Raw genomic sequence first — 18,910 nt, 5'->3', positions numbered from 1 at the left:
TTTTTCAAAAAAGCAAATTTTTTATTATTTATTTTTCTCTATAGTTTTTCTATTTCAAGTTCATGGATTTCAGCTCTTTAGTATTTCCTTCCTTCTGCTCGTTTTGGTTTATTTTGGTCTTCTTTTATAGATCCTTGATGTAGAAATTTAGATTATTGACTTAAGACCTTTCTTTATTTCCAACGTAAGCATTTCATGTTATAAATTTCTCTCTCAGAATTGCTTTAGTTACAGGGTACATATTTCAAAACATTGTGTTCTCATTTTCATTGAGTTCTATGTATTTTTTTAAAATTCATTTTGAGATTTTCTCTCTGATCCACTGATTATTTAAAAGAGTGTTGTTGGATCGGACTCAAGATGGCGCTGTGAGAACAACCCAGGATTGGAGTTCTCGTTGTGTCTGCGGAGAGGTGAGTCTGAGCTGCATTTCCAGACTGATATTTGTTGCTCACGGAACGGGGAAATTCCCAAGTGAAGAGGAGACGCGGGACGCCAGGCAGATATTCCGCCTGGCGAAGCCGGCAGCCGGGGTGGCGGCGGCCGGCCCTACCCAGCGCTCCCCACAGGGCGCACTTGTCCGGGTGCCCCGTTGAACCGGCAACTGGAGACGTGAGAGGGCTGGACTTGAGACTGAGCTAGACTTGAACAGTGGGCCAGCCCAGGGGATTGCAGGAACAGAGCGTTAGGATTGGCCCAGTGGGACGAACAAAACCGGGATTTCAAACAAGCCCCGTGCAGACGGCCCGAGACGCTCTGAGGGGGAGGGGCGGCCACCATTACCGAGGTAACCCGCCCCAACTGAGATACACGCCCATTGCTGACGCAGCCAGCCGTTGCCGAGGCAACCCGTCCCTACTGAGATACACGCCCACTGCTGACGCAGCCAGCCGTTGCCGAGGCAACCCGTCCCTACTGAGATACACGCCCACTGCTGACGCAGCCTGCCGTCGCCGAGGCAACCCGCTACAACAGAGAGACTCCGCCGCAGGGCGTGGCGGAGAACAGCAGAACAGCGGAGCCAGGGCGAGCCTCACAACAGCAGGGCGGAGCCTCGGCAGGCAAACAGTGGCTAGTCTGCATCCTAGCTGGGCAGGACCTCAACGGACATCCAAAAATAAAGCCCAAACCCCTCAACACAGCATTTGAGAAAAAAAAGGGTTTTTTTAATGAGCTCTGTTGCAGCAGAATCAAACATAGCAGCCTAACAGCCCTGAATGAACAACACAGCTCACAGCTCAGCAATTAAACCCCTATAAAGTACAAACTGTCTCCTCAAGCAGCTCCCTGACCCCTCTATATCCAAAAGACTGACATTAGGCAGGCACCATCCTGGGACAAAGATAGCAGAAAAAGAAACTGGTAGCATCCCTCGCTGTGCCACAGCTGCTAGAGGTGCACCCCAGACAAGCAGGGTCTGGAGCGGACCTCAGCACTCGTACAGCGAAGGGGCTAGACTGGTAGAAGGAAAACCAAGCAACAGAAATACTTCATCATCAACATTCAGGGTGTCCACTCAGAGACCCAATCGAAAAGTCAGCAACTACGCAGACGACCAGCGGACAAATCCGCAAAGATGGGAAGAAACCAGCGCAAAAAGGAGGAAAACACCCGAAACCAGAACACCTCGCCTCCTAGAAAGGACCAAAACTCCTCACCAGCAAGGGAACAAAGCTGGACGGAGAATGACTGTGACGAAATGACGGAATTAGACTTCAGAAGATGGATAATGAGAAACTTTGGTGAGCTAAAAGATCATGTATTAAATCAATGCAAAGAAACTAAGAACCTTGAGAAAAGATTTGAAAAAAGATTTGAGGAAATGATAACAAGAATGGATAACTTAGAGAGGAATATGAATGAATTAAAGGAGCTGAGAAACACAATACGAGAACTTCGCGAAGCATGCACAAGTTTCAATAGCCGAATTGACCAAGCAGAAGAAAGAATATCTGAAGTCAAAGACCAACTCAATGAAATAAAACGAGAAACCAAGATTAGAGAAAAAAACGCAAAAAGGAATGAACAAAGTCTCCAAGAAATGTGGGACTATGTGAAAAGACCTAACCTACATTTGATAGGTGTACCAGAAGGGGACGAAGAGAATGAATCCAAGCTGGAAAATACTCTTCAGGACATCATCCAGGAAAATTTCCCCCACCTAGCAAGACAGGCCAACACTCAATTGCAGGAAATTCAGAGAACACCACAAAGATATTCCGCAAGAAGAGCAACCCCAAGGCACATAATCGTCAGATTCAATAAGGTTGAAATAAAGGAGAGAATACTAAGGGCAGCCAGAGAGAAAGGTCGGGTCACCCACAAAGGGAAGCCCATCAGACTCACAGCAGATCTCTCGGCAGAAACACTACAAGCCAGAAGAGAGTGGGGGCCAATATTCAACATTCTTAAAGAAAAGAACTTTCAACCCAGAATTTCATATCCAGCCAAACTGAGCTTCAGAAGTGAAGGAAAAATAAAATCCTTTGCGAACAAGCAAGTACTCAGAGATTTTGTCACCACCAGGCCTGCTTTACAAGAGCTCCTAAAAGAGGCACTACACATAGAAAGGAACAACCAGTACCAGCCATTCCAAAATCACACTGAATGCTAAAGAGCATCAACATAATGAAGAATCTACAACAACTAACAGGCAAAACAGCCACTTAGCATCAAAATGGCAGTATCAAATTCACACATAACAATATTAACCCTAAATGTAAATGGACTAAATGCACCAATCAAAAGACACAGACTGGCAAATTGGATAAAAAGCCAAAACCCATCAGTGTGCTGTATCCAGGAAACCCATCTCACATGCAAGGATACACAAAGGCTCAAAATAAAGGGATGGAGGAAGATTTACCAAGCAAATGGAAAGCAAAAAAAAGCAGGAGTTGCAATTCTCATCTCCGATAAAATAGACTTTAAAGCAACAAAGATCAAAAGAGACAAAGAAGGCCATTACATAATGGTAAAAGGATCGATACAACAAGAAGAGCTAATGATCCTAAACATATATGGACCCAATGCAGGAGCACCCAGATACATAAGACAAGTTCTTAAGGACTTACAAAAGGACTTAGACTCCCACACAATAATAGTGGGAGACTTTAACACTCCACTGTCAATACTAGACAGATCTACCAGACAAAAAATCAACAAGGATATCCAGGGCTTGAACTCAGACCTGGAGCAAGCAAACCTGATAGACATTTACAGAACTCTCCACCCCAAATCCACAGAATACACATTCTTCTCAGCACCACATCACACCTACTCTAAAATTGACCACATAATTGGAAGTAAAGCACTGCTCAACAAATGCAAAACAACTGAAATCATAACAAACAGCCTCTCAGACCATAGTGCAATCAAGTTAGAACTCAGAATTCAGAAACAGACCCAGAACCGCACAGCTTCATGGAAACTGAACAACTGGCTCTTGAATGTTGACTGGGTAAACAACGAAATGAAGGCAGAAATAAAGAAGTTCTTCGAAACCAATGAGAACGAAGACACAACGTGCCAGAACCTCTGGGACACATTTAAAGCAGTCTCTAGAGGAAAGTATATAGTAATAAGTGCCCATATGAGGAGAATGGAGAGATCCAAAATTAACACCCTATCGTCAAAATTGAAAGAGCTAGAGGACCAAGACCAAAAAAACTCAAAACCCAGCAGAAGACAAGAAATAACTAAGATCAGAGCTGAGCTGAAGGAGATTGAGACACGAAAAACCCTTCAAAAAATCAAAAAATCCAAGAGCTGGTTTTTTGAAAAGATCAACAAAATAGACAGACCACTAGCCAGATTGATTAAAAATAAAAGAGAGAACAATCAAATAGATGCAATAAAAAATGATAAAGGGGAAATCACCACAGATTCCACAGAAATTCAAACCATCATCAGAGAATATTACAAACAACTCTATGCGCATAAACTAGTAAACCTGGAAGAAATGGATAAATTCCTGGATTCCTGTGTCCTCCCAAGCCTAAACCAGGAGGAAGCTGAAACTATGAATAGACCAATAACAAGGTCTGAAGTTGAGGCAGCAATTAAGAGCCTACCACACAAAAAAAAGCCCAGGTCCAGACGGGTTCACAGCCGAATTCTACCAGACACACAAGGAAGAGCTGGCACCATTTCTTCTAAAACTATTTCAAACAATCCAAAAAGAGGGAATCCTTCCCAAATCATTTTATGAGACCAACATCATTCTGATACCAAAACCTGGCAGAGACCCAACAAGAAAAGAAAACTTCAGGCCAATATCCATGATGAACATAGATGCAAAAATCTTCAATAAAATATTGGGAAGCCGATTGCAACAGCAAATCAAAAAACTTATTCATCATGATCAAGTAGGATTCATCCCGGGGATGCAAGGCTGGTTCAACATACGCAAGTCTATAAATGTAATTCACCACATAAACAAAACCAAAAACAAAAACCACATGATTATCTCAATTGACGCAGAGAAGGCATTTGACAAAATTCAACAGCCCTTTATGCTAAAAACCCTCAATAAACTCGGTATCGATGGAACGTATCTCAAAGTAATAAAAGCTATTTATGACAAACCAACAGCCAATATCATACTGAATGGGCAAAAACTGGAAGCATTCCCTTTGAAATCTGGCACTAGACAAGGATGCCCTCTTTCACCACTCCTATTCAATATAGTACTGGAAGTTCTAGCCAGAGCAATCAGGCAAGAAAAAGAAATAAAGGGTATTCAAATAGGAAAGGTGGAAGCCAAGTTGTCTCTATTTGCAGACGACATGATAGTATACCTAGAAGACCCCATTGCCTCAGCCCAAAAACTCCTGAAACTGATAAGCAACTTCAGCAAAGTCTCAGGATATAAAATCAATGTGCAAAAATCACAAGCATTCGTCTACACCAATAACAGACTTAAAGAAAGCCAAATCAAGAGCGAACTGCCATTCGCAATTGCTACAAAAAGAATAAAATACCTTGGAATACAACTCACAAGGAACGTAAGAGACCTCTTCAAGGAGAACTACAAACCACTGCTCAACGAAATCAGAGAGGACAAAAACAGATGGAGAAACATTCTATGTTCATGGTTAGGAAGAATTAATATCGTGAAAATGGCTATACTGCCCAAAGTAATTTACAGAATCAACGCTATCCCCATCAAGCTACCATTGACTTTCTTCACAGAACTGGAAAAAATCACCATGAACTTCATATGGAACCAAAAGAGAGCCCGCATAGCCAAGTCAATTCTAAGCAAAAAGAACACAGCGGGGGGCATCACACTACCGGATTTCAAACTATACTACAAGGCTACAGTAATCAAAACAGCATGGTACTTGTACCAAAACAGAGATATAGACCAATGGAACAAAACAGAGGCACCGGAGGCAACACAACATACATACAACTATACAATCTTTGATAAACCTGACAAAAACAAGCAATGGGGAAAGGATTCCATGTTTAATAAATGGTGTTGGGAAAACTGGATAGCCATGTGCAGAAAGCAGAAACTGGACCCCTTCCTGACACCTTACACTAAAATTAACTCCAGATGGATTAAAGACTTAAACATAAGACCTGGCACCATAAAAACCCTAGAAGAAAATCTAGGCAAAACTATCCAGAACATAGGAGTAGGCAAGGACTTCATGAACAAAACACCAAAAGCATTGGCAACAAAAGCCAAAATAGACAAATGGGACCTAATGAAACTCCACAGCTTCTGCACGGCAAAAGAAACAGTCACTAGAGTGGATCGGCAACCAACAGAATGGGAAAAAATTTTTGCAGTTTACCCATCTGACAAAGGGCTGATATCCAGAATTTACAAAGAACTCAAACAGATTTACAGGAAAAAAACAAAGAAGCCCATTCAAAAGTGGGCAAAGGATATGAACAGATACTTTACGAAAGAAGACATATATGAGGCCAACAATCATATGAAAAAATGCTCATCGTCACTGATCATCAGAGAGATGCAAATCAAAACCACATTGAGATACCATCTCACGCCAGTTAGAATGGCGATCATTAAAAAATCTGGAGACAACAGATGCTGGAGAGGATGTGGAGAAAAAGGAACACTTTTACACTGTTGGTGGGAGTGTAAATTAGTTCAACCATTGTGGAAGACGGTGTGGCGATTCCTCAAGGCCTTAGAAATAGAAATTCCATTTGACCCAGCAATCCCATTACTGGGTATATATCCAAAAGACTATAAATCCTTCTACTATAAGGACACATGTACACGAATGTTCATTGCAGCACTGTTTACAATAGCAAAGACCTGGAATCAACCCAAATGCCCATTGATAATAGACTGGATTGGAAAAATGTGGCACATATACACCATGGAATATTATGCAGCAATCAGAAATGATGAGTTTGTGTCGTTTGTAGGGACATGGATGAATCTGGAGAACATCATCCTCAGCAAACTGACACAAGAACAGAAAATGAAACACCGCATATTCTCACTCATAGGTGGGTGATGAAAAATGAGAACACATGGACACAGAAAGGGGAGTACTAAACACTGGGGTCTATTGGGGGGAAAAGGGGAGGGCCAGTGAGAGGGGGAGGTGGGGAGGGATAGCCTGGGGAGAAAAGCCAAATGTGGGTGAAGGGGAGAAGAAAAGAAAGCACACTGCCATGTGTGTACCTACGCAACTGTCTTGCATGCTCTGCTCATGTACCCCAAAACCTATAATCCAATAAAAAATTAAAAGAAAAAAAAAAAAAAGAGTGTTGTTTAATTTCCATGTGTTTAGATACTTTTTTGTTACTGATTTCTAGTTTAACTGCATTGTGGTCAGAGAATATACTCTGTATGATTTCAATTATTTTAAATTTGTTTAAGTTTTTTTTATGACCAAGCACATGATCTATCTCAGTGAATGTTCTGTAGGTGCCTTAAAAAAGTGTGTTCTGCTTTTGTTGGGTGGAGTGTTCTATACATAGAGATATAATTTAAAACCACTATGAATAATCAATATAAAATCATAAAAATATTCAATCAGATTCTGTTAGTTGATTGTCTTTTTCAGATCTTCCATCTGTTTACTGATGTTCTGTCCAGTAGATTTATCAGTTTCTGAGAGGGGGTATTGAAGTTCCCAACTATAATTGGGGATTTGTCTCTTTCTTGTTTTAGCTTGATCAGTTTTGTTCATGAATTTTGAGACTTAGTTGTTTGGTGTGTACTCATTAAAGATCATTATATCCTCCTGCTGGGTTGATCCTTTTATCATTAGGTAATGTCTCTCTTTATCTCTTTTTAACTTTCTTTGCTCTGAAGTCTACTTTATCAGATATTAATGAAGCTTCTCCAGATTTTTAAAATATTAATACTTATATTGTATGTCTTTTTCTATATTTTTACTTGCAATCTTCCTATGTCATCAAATTTAATGTGAATTTCTTGTGAGTAGCATATACAGTAGTTCCCCCTTATTCCAGGGAGATACATTCTAAGACTCCCAGTGGATGCCTGAAACTATGGATAGTACTGAACCCTATGCATACTATGTTTTTTTCCTATACACACATACTTATGATAAAGTTTAATTTATAAATTAGGCACCGTGAGAGATTAACAATAGTAACTACTAATAAATAGAACAATTAAACCAATATACTGGAATAAAATTATGTGATTGTGTTCACACACTCACACTCTTTCTCTCAAAATGCCTTATTGTACTGTACCATGGGTTTCTGAAACCTCAGAAAGTAAAATCACAGATAAGAGGGGACTATTGTGGTTGTATTCACATCCAATATAATTATTTACTGTAATTATTGATACATTAATTCTTGTTTGCTATTTTATTATTAGTTTTTTGTTTCCTTTAGTTCTTATTCTTCTGTTTCCCCTTTCTTGCCTTTCTGGCAGTTACTTGAGCATTTTTTATTATTCCATCTTGACTTATTTAGTGTTTTAAAATATCTATCTTTGTAGAGTTTTCCTAGTGGTTTCTCTGGGCATTCAATATTCATATATGAGTCATAACAGTCTACTGATATCAATATTTTACCACTTTGATTGAAGTATATAAACCTTACTTCCATTTAGTTTCCTTTCCCTTGCCCACTTTTAAATATCATAGTATAGAGTACAAAATGGTGTTATAATTGTTGTTTCAATCATCAAATATAATTTATAGAACTCATGAGTTAAAAGATAGTCTATTTTATGTACTTACATTTCTGCTCTTTCTGTTGTTCTTTCATCCTTCCTGATTGCCCTTTTACCATTTACTTTCTGTTTGAAGAAATTCCTTTAGCTATTTTTAACAGTGTGTCTGCTATCAACAAATCTTTTTGTTTTCCTTCAACTGATAATTTAATTATTTCCCCTTAATACCTGAAGGATAGTTTCACCAGACATGGATTCTATTTTCTGTCATCTCTGCTTTTCTATTGAGTCCATCTGCAAATTTTTCATTTTTGTTATTATATTTTTCAGTTCTATAATTTATAGGGGAGGGGATAGCCAAGACAGTTTTATTCAAAAAACAATTCCAAGGGGAAAAGAAAATAAAATTGGGAATGAACCTATATTAAAAGGGTGTTTAGAAAAATAGTAGACAATTGCGAAGTCTGTATTTTTTTTAAATTCTTGTTTTTAACTTAATTTTTATTTTTAATTAAAATGATTTCATATATTTTATGGGCTACAATGTGATATTGTCGTATATGTATATACTGTGGAATGATTACATCGAGCTAATTAACATATCCATCACCTCACATATTTATCCTCTTTTTTTGTTTTTTGTTTTGTTTTGTTTTGTTTTCAGACAGGGTCTCACTCTGTCACCAGGTTGGAGTGCAGTAGTGTGATATCAGCTCACTGCAACCTCTGCCTCCCAGGCTTAAGAAATTCTCTCATCTCAGCATCCCGAGTAGCTGGGACCACAGGTGTGTGCCACCACGCATGGCTATTTTTTTTTTCTTTTGTATTTTTGGTAGAGATGGGGTTTAACCACATTGCTAAGGCTGTTCTTGAACTCCTGGGCTCAAGTGGTCCCCCTGCCTTGGCCTCCTAAATTGCTGGAATTACAGGTGTGAGTCACCACAACATTTAAAATCTATTATTTATTTGAATAGGTATTTGGGGAATAGGTGGTGTTTGGTTACATGGATAAGTTCTTTAGTGGCGATTTCTGAGATTTTGGTGCATCCATTACCCGAGCAGTGTACACTGTACCCCATGTGTAGACTGAAATCTTATTCTTTAAGCAGTTTTGAAATGCACAATACATTATTAACTATGGTCAGCTTGCTGCACAATAGGTCTTAAAAACTTATTCCTCTTGTGTAACTGGAACTTTGTACCCTTTTGTCAACTTCTTCCCATTCCCTACTCCCTCCAAGCCACAGTCCCTGATAACAATTCTACTCTAATTCTGAGTTCAACTCTTTTAGATCTCACATATAAGTGAGATTATGTGGTGTTTGTCTTTCTGTGTCTGGCTTGCTTCACTTAGCATAATGTCTCCCGGGTTCATCCATGCTGTAGCAAATGACAGAATTTCCTTCTTTCTTATATTTTTATAGCTTCTTTTTCTTTTCTGCAAGTTTCTTTTTTTTTTAACTTGTTTTAAGATAATGTTAATTGGTTTTTGAAGCATTTTTATGATGTCTACTTTGAAGTCCTTGTCAGATAATTCCAACATCCGATTCATCTCAATGTTGGCAATAGTTGCCTTTTCTCAGTCAAATTGTGATTTGCTTGATTCTGGTTTGACAGATGATTTTTGATTAAACATTTTGTCTCCTTTGTTAAGAAACTCTTATTTACATTTTTTTTATTTTTGCAGTCAATCATGTTATTTATGCCTCACACGTAGGTGTTGGCTTACTTTTGTGGTCTGTTGTTCTAACAGCAGTTAATTTTCAGTATTGTTTTTCTCTGTTTGGTTTATCTGGTATCACTGAAGCTGACATTTGTCCCAGATCATATCGCCATATCGCCTGAAGGAGCAGAAAGGTTTCCCTAGGTCAGGCTTCCAGGTGTCTCTCAGTGGGGGTAGGTGTGCTGAGACATTTCTACTGGCACCCTGCACTATTGGTGTCTCTATGGGTAGGCAAGGATAGTCATATACCCACCGAGACAGAGTCCTCCCAGACTGGGCCACTTGCCATCACTTTATGCCCCTTGTCTGTTCCACCTTCCCACCTCGATATCTCTAGGTGGAAGTGGGGCATCTCAGGCCCAGGGAGAAGGCGAATGCTTCTTTTGTCCACTGTTGTTGGTTGGGTTTCTGAAGATCCCCCCCTTACCGATGGTGTTGGGCCCATCTGATGTTGTCAGAGGGACTCTGAGGGAGGAGTAAGCTTACCTGGGCTGCCCTCTGTTGTTAGGTTGCATATCAGAAATTGCTGAGACTAGGTTCCTTTCATCTGCTGGATAGGAAACACAGGATGCCCTTGCTCTTTGTTTTTCCCTGGGTCCCAAACCAGTTTGCCTTCTTCTTACCACCTTTCAGAGATTTCCCCTGGTTGTCTTTTACATTATTTCCAGGGTTTATACTTGTGCTTAGCAGGGAGGAACAATGAAAAACAGGTCTGTACCACATGTCCAGACCAGAAATCTCCCTCAATTTCTAAGAGTGTAAAATTGTCCTGAGACCACAAATTTTGAGAACTGTTGGCTTTACAGAAAGGAAGTAATTGAGCTTCCCATAGGATTTGGAGGACCACTGAAGGGCTTCCTACCCAAATCCAGCCTGCCACTACACTAAAATTCTCAGCTCTATATGAGCACTTTCCAAAGGGCTATTTTAGGTGATGACACTTTGGGGAGCACTATAGAGTCACTGGCTCATCTGATTAACTGATTATTATCCATTGCAATGTCAAAGACTATAAAGCTTCTCAAGGGACATAGGATTGGCAGGCAAGCACTGGAAGAGAAAGTCAAGTTCAAGCGATGCTCTCTATGCTACGCTAGCTGCCTGCAAGGGTCATAGGGGGCAGTAGAGAGTTGGGAGTGGGACGAGGAAGATACAGAAATTATGAGAGACCCAGAGGAAATTGCACGGAGGGACCAATTTCTGTCCATCTTCCCAATTTTGTATACCCAAAGACTTCTTTATTTCACATTTTTCTTACTTAATGATAGCAGTCAGATAAAAAGAATGTAAAGGATTTACAAACATTTTTAAAAAGTAAAAGAAAAGCAAACCATTTCACTGATTACTCTTGGTTTCTTGGATTCAATATCTGTGTTCTCTGTCACAGCCAGACCACCTGGTCCAGCTGCTTGCCTGCAAGAAGCTGACTGTTTACATGGCAACCAATGTATTGATAAATTAAGGAAAGTGCCTGAATGCAGACACAAATGCAGCACTTTTATCTCCATACAGTTTCCCTCTTCCCAATATTCTCCACCCCATGCTTTCCTGCTTTCCATAATGCTTCCTCCAAAAAGGAAATTGGTTTTCAGAAAGCAGCTAATCTTTCCAACAAAAACTTCATTGGAGAAAGATGGTTCCCTCCCACCCTCAAGGAGCCCATTTAATTTCTCCTGGAAGTTAGCCACATCTCTGGCTGTGTTTAAATGATGACTTCCAAATGTCTTTAAAGTGTCCAAAATAAAAATGATAAAACCAGGGATTTGGTAGCCCTTAATGTTCCCAGAACTAATCCCTAAAAACAGAGGTTTTACAGATATGATTTGCCCACAATTTTTGTTCTCTAGTATGGGACCCAGTATCTCTTATGAGATTGGCTAAGGGTGAGAATTTATGAACAGGTAAGGCAAAACAAACAAATAAACAAAACCCCACAAACCTCCTTTGGAGGCCACTCTTAGAAAAAGTACTTGATGCCCCAGTACGCACAGTAGTCACACAAGTCAAGCCATGGAAGAGGCCGTGGAGCCTAGCAACGAATACCAGTTGAGCACCCATTTTGTGCCACAAACAATGCTAAACACTGGGGAAACAGTAATGAACCTGACAGACACAATCTCTGCCATGTCAGTGTAGCAGGAAGCCATTTATAGCACAGACCAGGATGGAGGTAAAAGAAAATCAGGGATTTGAGAAATAAAAATCTGATTCAAACATTTCTAACATTTTAAATATAGAAGATATATAAATCTGCAAAAGTTTAATAATATCACCTTGGCATTAGGATGGTAATTTCAAATTTTAAAGTGAGACAATATTTTTTTTTAGGTACTACGCATTGTCCTGTAAATAAGTAACAATTGGCAAGGCAAAACCTCCAGACCATTTTATTGCCCAGATTCTCAATACTTAGCATCATAACAAATTAAATTCTGAAGAAAAGGTGGTTTTCAGACATTATCCAACCAAGATATAGTGATAATACGCTTCAGAACTAAAAGCTGTATATTTCCAGATAAGACTTTAAAAAATTTTCATTAATTTGAATTAGTTTAAATTTCAATAGCCACATGTGGACAATGGACAGTGCAAATTTGGTCCTAAACTGGAGGTGATTCTGTGAGTGTCAGGGAAAAAAGTTCCCTTCCTTTGGATTAAGTCATTCTAAGTTGAGAAATTATTTAAAAATTGAATAAATCAGAAAAATCTTCACATTAACAGGACTGTGAATAAATAGCAAAGTAAAGATTAGTATCTGATTTAAACAAAACCCAAGAACGCAATGTCCCTCTCTGACCTGACCAAATTAAAAAACAAAACAAAACAAAAAGGCATATGTGGTTGAAATTGTGTAAACTCTTTTAAAACCCATTGCTTATTATTCAAGAAAAATAATCCAAGATGTACACACTTAATCAACATTTTAAAATATTTTAAAATGTCTTCTGTTCTGGTAGTGATTGTTCATTCATTTTTTTATTGCCTGCAATGTGGAAAGCATTTTGTTTATAGGATTATTATTCTCCTAATATACTACAGCAAAATATCCCCCAAATAGCCACATTTAATCTATTGCATTTGAAGTGATTTAATTTCCAGCAACTTCATATATAATTGCTTCGTTTTGAGTTAGGAAATAATATAATCAAATGATCACTCACTTTTTTGGATTTGACTGCAAACTCGAAATTCAAATATATCACTGCTTTAAAATGCATAACATATACCTCCAGAAAATGAAACCCACATTAACATATCTTTCTAAGAGGTGACTAATACATATTACAAGTACCTAAAATGATATGCATAAAATTTTTGTAATAAAAACAGTTTGATTAAAACTCATTTTCTTGAATTAGAATTTAACCTAAGAATTCCTAAGAAGTCATTGAAAATATTTTGATTTAATCAAAATCTGTCCTGTTTAGTTATACCAAAATTGATTTTAATTATGTATATGAAAATCATGTCTGAATGTTTGGAATCTGGGAAAGTAATTCATTCTTTCAACAAACATTTACTATGTGCCCACTATGTGTTAGGCACCATGCTTAACACCAAAAAGTGAAATTCTCTCCAAAACAAGACAAGGAAGAACATCAAATTGCACATTGAAGGAAACATTATCAGTTGTCCAGATCAACTGATGAACACTGCTAATGACAGGTGTAAATTACTAAAGTGATCCTTTTTCTGACTTCAGTACATATGTAAGCACAGAAAATGACAATATATCATACCACAATTTGCTGTACTGACACTACCATATTTTGCTTTGGGCCAACCAGATAATACATGTATAGGTATACAGTGTACACTATATACCAACAAAACCAATTATATAGTAACTTAAGAAAAACACTCTGAAGTATTTACTGGTCACTTTGATTGGGCCTTGTTCTAAAACTCCCAATCCAGTAAGATCCTGACATCTTACTAAATAATTTTTTAAACAATAAAAAGTATACAAGGAGTAAACCCAATTTTTAAAATGTAATAAATACACCTGAAAAGAATGATAATTCACCCAAATCTGAGTGGTAAAATTGCAGATAATTTTTATTTTATTTTAAATTTCCATATTTTCCAACCTTTCTATAATGATCATACATTACATTTAAAATCAGTAAAAATTACATGTATGTTATGTACAGTAAGCAAACAAACAAATTGTTCTTATAACCTTTCCAAACCCTGTATCTAGTATGGGCCAGGTCAAGGTCTCTCATAGGGAAGCAGGTATGATCTTAGATGGCTGACACAGACGGCCCAGGTGTCAACCCAACTGGCTAATGACTGGAAACCCTTTAAGAAGAGACGAAAACTTTCATATCTAAAGTTAAATTTAAATGAATATTCCTGAGGAGAAGGGAAAATAGAAACACGTGTTTCCAGCTCTAGGGCCTAGTTAGGTCACTCAACAAATGCAGTATTGCCTTCTGGTGATATTTGATTCCATAAAACATCTATGCTTAAACATTTAGTAATGAACATTTAAAGAACTATTTCTAAACATGAGATCATTTTGAAAAGTAACACTTCTTTCTAATTACAAAAATAGCATAATGTTCTTTGTGGAAAACCCAGGAAGTATGAAAAGCTGGAGAATAACATTAAAATCATCTATAATTCCATCACCCAGAGGCAACCACCATGAGCACTTTAGTATATAACCTTCTAGTAATTTATTCTAGGCATGTGTGTGTGTCCTGCTTTTTCACTTAATATTATATCCTGGGCATTTTCTTATGTCATTAAATATGCCTAGTAAACCTCATTCTAACAACTACCTAATATTACTAATGGTTTAAAAATCCTGTTTTGGGGCCAGGTGTAGTGGCTCATGCCTGTAATCCCAGCACTTTGGGAGGCCAAGACGGGTGGATCATGAGGTCAGGACATCAAGACCATCCTAGCTAACATGGTGAAACCCCGTCTCTACTAAAAACACAAAAAAATAGCCAGGCATGGTGGCATGCACCTGTAGTCCCAGCTATTCGGGAGGCTGAGTCAGGAGAATTGCTTGAACCCGGGAGGCAGAGGTTGCAGTGAGCCAAAATCGCACCACTGCACTCCAGCCTGGGCAACAGAGCAAGACTCTATCTCAAAAAAAAAAAAAATCCTGTTTTGGATAAACAATATTATTGTATTTACTATGGACCTAACTTATCACAAGAACAGATGCAAAATGTATCTGATATTTGAAAAAACTAGCCAAAGGACTTTTGGAATTAGTGATCTCTCTGAGATATAACTAACATCAGTATTTTGATTCCAAAATTGATTTTCTTCTGTTCATAATACCTAAAATCACCCATATTGTGCACCATAACTCATGCACATATTTTCCAAAATACAGTCTTAGGATTGGAAAACCACAACTCCCTAAGAAATATTAGCCAGTAAAGCACTTGGTAAATTTATTTTCTTCCCATATGTAAGCCAGGGCAGGCCCTCCAACCCAGGCTCTGCCTGATGGAGCAAGGCAAGTCAACCACTGAGCTTAAAGGAAACACTAAAGTAAGTAAAACAGAGACAAAATTATCCCTAGCACAAACTTCGGTTTCTGAGTAAATTCATTTGTTCATCTTTCAAACTAAGCAAAGAAATAAACTATTATTTTTTCTGAGAAAATTTTCATTTGGAAGCTCCATAAAACAATTGTATTATGGGCTTGCCCTCCTAAAATATCAGCATGGCATATGTTTGCTAAGCAAGAGTTCTGAAAATTATTTCACTCAGCATACTAATCACAATTCATTTGAAGTGCAGGAGAGAAAAATTCTATGTAACAATATGCAATTTTTGTTTAAATTATCTTAACAGAATTATGGAAAATTCATTTCCAATTATCTTTGGTGGTTCGGAGATCCTTTCCTTACCTGTAAGGCAGCTTAGGACCAGAAAGACCTTCCAAAATGCGAACACCATTGTGTGGAGGTTAGCTGAGAGAAGCAAGTGCCAGCAGCTTGCCTGGACTAGGCTGAGCCTCAAATTGGCGTCTTCAGTCACAGCAAGGTTTGCCAGGCTTATCTGCTGGGCATCGCCAAGCAAATATGCCTCTTCAGACTTACTTACTGTGTGTAGACCTTTCTCAGAACAGATTTGTGTTACTTTGAAACACTTTTCATGGGGCGTGTTTTCTTGATGTATTTGCTGCTGTGTTAATAATAAACCCACGCATTTAAATTATTCAAGCTCCTTGTACACAGATTTTCTAAGTCTCATTGTTTAAAATCAATCTTACTAAAAAGTTGTACTTGGGCTGAGGGATATGGTTGAAAGAGAGTCTATGCAAATAAAAGCTGACAAGGCTAATTAATTTCAAATACTTCCACGAGTCTTAGAGCATTGATTCACTAACCTCCTTTTGCAAATTAAGTTTGTAAATTGGTACTAGGTTTCCTGTGGAGATGGGGTTCACAGGAAGGGCACAGGGGTTATGAAGCTAAAAGCTATTCATTTCTGTGTGAACAAACTCCGGACATGTTACTCTTTTTTGAACCGCTGGCAAGTGTCACTACTCTCCACCAAAACTAGCAATAGAATGAATTACAGTCTTGTCTCTTGGGTTAGAAACCTTATAGCACGTATTTGCTAACCTAATTTTGCAAAATTAAGTTAGTGAATACAGGCTTAAAGACTTCCATTGGAGAAGTCTGAATTTTTGCAGAATTAAGTTACTCAATAGATGCTATAGGGTTTCCTTAGAAATGGAGGTTCACCAGGAGGGCATGGGAGACTCCACAGGTAAGGAAGTTTCATGGGAACATGAACTTCTAATAGTGTTTCTCTTATGCTTAAGTTACCCGGAGAAACCTAAGGACTTTCTCGGGCTCTTTCCATGTGATTTAGAAGTCCTATCATTTCCAAACTCAATAGCAACTCTCAGATGTGTTCTTTCTCCAATCTACTACTGTTTCCCTCTTGGTCCAGGTACTCAGCTCCTCACTCCTGGCCTATCATAGCAGCTTCCTAAGTGGTATTCCTGACTTCTTCCTGTGTGCCAGCTGCAGGCCAATGGCCCAGCCCTAATGAAACATTTCCAGTAACACCATGTATGGACTCTTTCATCAAATCCAAAGTCCTTAATATGGATTCCCATTCTTCCCAGATCTGATCCTCACCTCATCTGAACTTTAGCCACATTAAATCATGCCCCTGAAAAAATATGTCAAGATTTATTGCCTCAAAGTGTTCAGTCACCTGAAATGAGTACAAGTTTCAAGTTATATGTTTTACGAACTTCAATTTGCTGGAAATGTTTGACCCCATCTTACTTTAGCCATGCCAATGTCCCACTGCTTCTTAGAAAGCCATTCTGCTTCCATAAGGCCTGATTCCTCCTCGAAGCTTATCCTGTCCATGATCATGTCTGATGCCAAACATTGGCTTCAGGTGGCTTCCATCACTATTTAGTATATTCTCTTTTCTCCTCTTACTATCCAAGGATATTCTTAGCATAGATCAGTCATACTGTCGTTTGTGAGAATTCTAATGAACTGACATGCCACCCCTAGCATAAATTTGCATTTTACTTAAAGCCAATATCCTACAGCTGACAATTGATTATTCTCCAGTAGTTTCCTATTTATTAACTGGTCTCCCTTAAATCTAGTCACTGTGAACTCCTCCAGGGCAGGGACCATGTCTTACAAAGGCAGTTCCCAACTTTAAAACGAGTGTGTCCCAAGATGTAGTGATAAACTCATTGATTGGACCCTAGAACTCCTGCAGAAGCAATGTTATAATACAAGTCTCACTGTCAGGCATGTAGCACATAATCTAGCACTGGCTTCAATTCTGTGTACTGGCCTACATAAGGCAGTGGAGGATGAGGAGGAACGTCAGGTGACAGAAAGAGTACGTTCCTTTCATTTCCCAAGATAATGAGTTGTGCACAAGTCAGCATTTTCCCCAAAATAACTATTGTATGTCTCTGACATCCACCTTCCCTTCTGCCTTCTACCTTCATGGCCCCCTGGTTCTCTGGGTCCCTAGTTTGCCCTAAGGGAGAGTCTCACTCCCCAGAATAAATACCTCATGCTCCAAAATGACTTTATCCTTTTCATCCCTATTTCTCCCCAAAATACTCCCTTTCCCCTGTGTACGCAGACATCAGCTCCATGTTAGGAGAAGAAAAAAAATCATTTTTGTTGAACATTCCCCAACCTGTTTGTGTTATTAAAAATACAATGTTTATTTTCCTCAAATAAACCTCTGACCAGGAGGATTAGGCAATGCAATAAAGAAACATAGTTTGAGGGAGAAGATTTTGCAAAGGAGGAGAACTTGTAGGGTGGGCCTCTGGAGCTCCACGCCACCTGTTCTCAGGCTTGGTTCTTCCTTGACTTCTAAGTGCACCAAGTCTCCAAAAGACCCACAGTTTTCACAATGTCCCCTCCCCAGAAGTAATACTGACATTTCCAGTGGTGAGGAGGTGGGATGGGGAAAGAAACTTGTAAGTCTGACATTTGTAAGCCAGAGGCTTCCTGTGTTTCCCTCCATACCCTGTAGGTGATTATAGTAGAGAGACCATTGATCATTAAAACTAGGACACTTTTGAGAGGGAAAGGGGCACTATTAGCAATTACATGGGAAAGACAGCAAAAACAGTAAGTGCCAGACAAACCTGGGTGTCTGGTCACCTACCCACAGGAGATTACAAAGCACAAAGTAGGTGCTAAGTAAGAACTTGCTAATTAATTTAGTATCTCCAAGTTGTTTGGCCCTAAGATGAATACAGCAGAGGGTATAATTTAAGGATATTGGGCAAACCCATCTGCACCAAAATCTCATGCAAACACGAAACACTCCAGAATAATTAAGTAAGATATCTCCACTGTTGCTATGTAAGACCTAACCAGGACAGGAAGAATTCTGTTACAACGAATTCTAAAAGAGACTTTAAATTCTCTGCTTGAACCTGAATTTCGATGTTATGAACTATTACTTTAAAAAGTGGGCCGTTAACTAGGATGTGAAATATTAAATATCCTTTGCATTTTCCAGAGCTTTATAATTTTCAAACCAATTTT

At 38.8% G+C, this 18,910-nt stretch overlaps 1 protein-coding gene across 2 annotated transcripts in view; it reads right to left on the bottom strand.

Annotated features, from left to right (window-relative positions):
- Positions 1-15,989, bottom strand: part of VSIG1 (V-set and immunoglobulin domain containing 1) — a 37,729-nt gene extending 21,740 nt beyond the window's left edge. For both annotated transcript variants that reach the window (XM_078363003.1, XM_008989745.5), the window contains exon 1: positions 15,755-15,989. In XM_078363003.1, the coding sequence (XP_078219129.1) occupies positions 15,755-15,803 (49 nt within the window). In that variant the 5' untranslated portion in view covers positions 15,804-15,989. The remainder of the gene's footprint in view (positions 1-15,754) is intronic.
- Between the last annotated feature and the right edge of the window lie 2,921 nt (positions 15,990-18,910).

This window comes from Callithrix jacchus, chromosome X, assembly GCF_049354715.1.
Source record: "Callithrix jacchus isolate 240 chromosome X, calJac240_pri, whole genome shotgun sequence".
Classification (NCBI taxonomy): domain Eukaryota; kingdom Metazoa; phylum Chordata; class Mammalia; order Primates; family Cebidae; genus Callithrix; species Callithrix jacchus.
The sequence above is the reverse complement of the archived record's forward strand: the minus strand, read 5'-3'. Positions and strand labels throughout refer to the sequence as shown.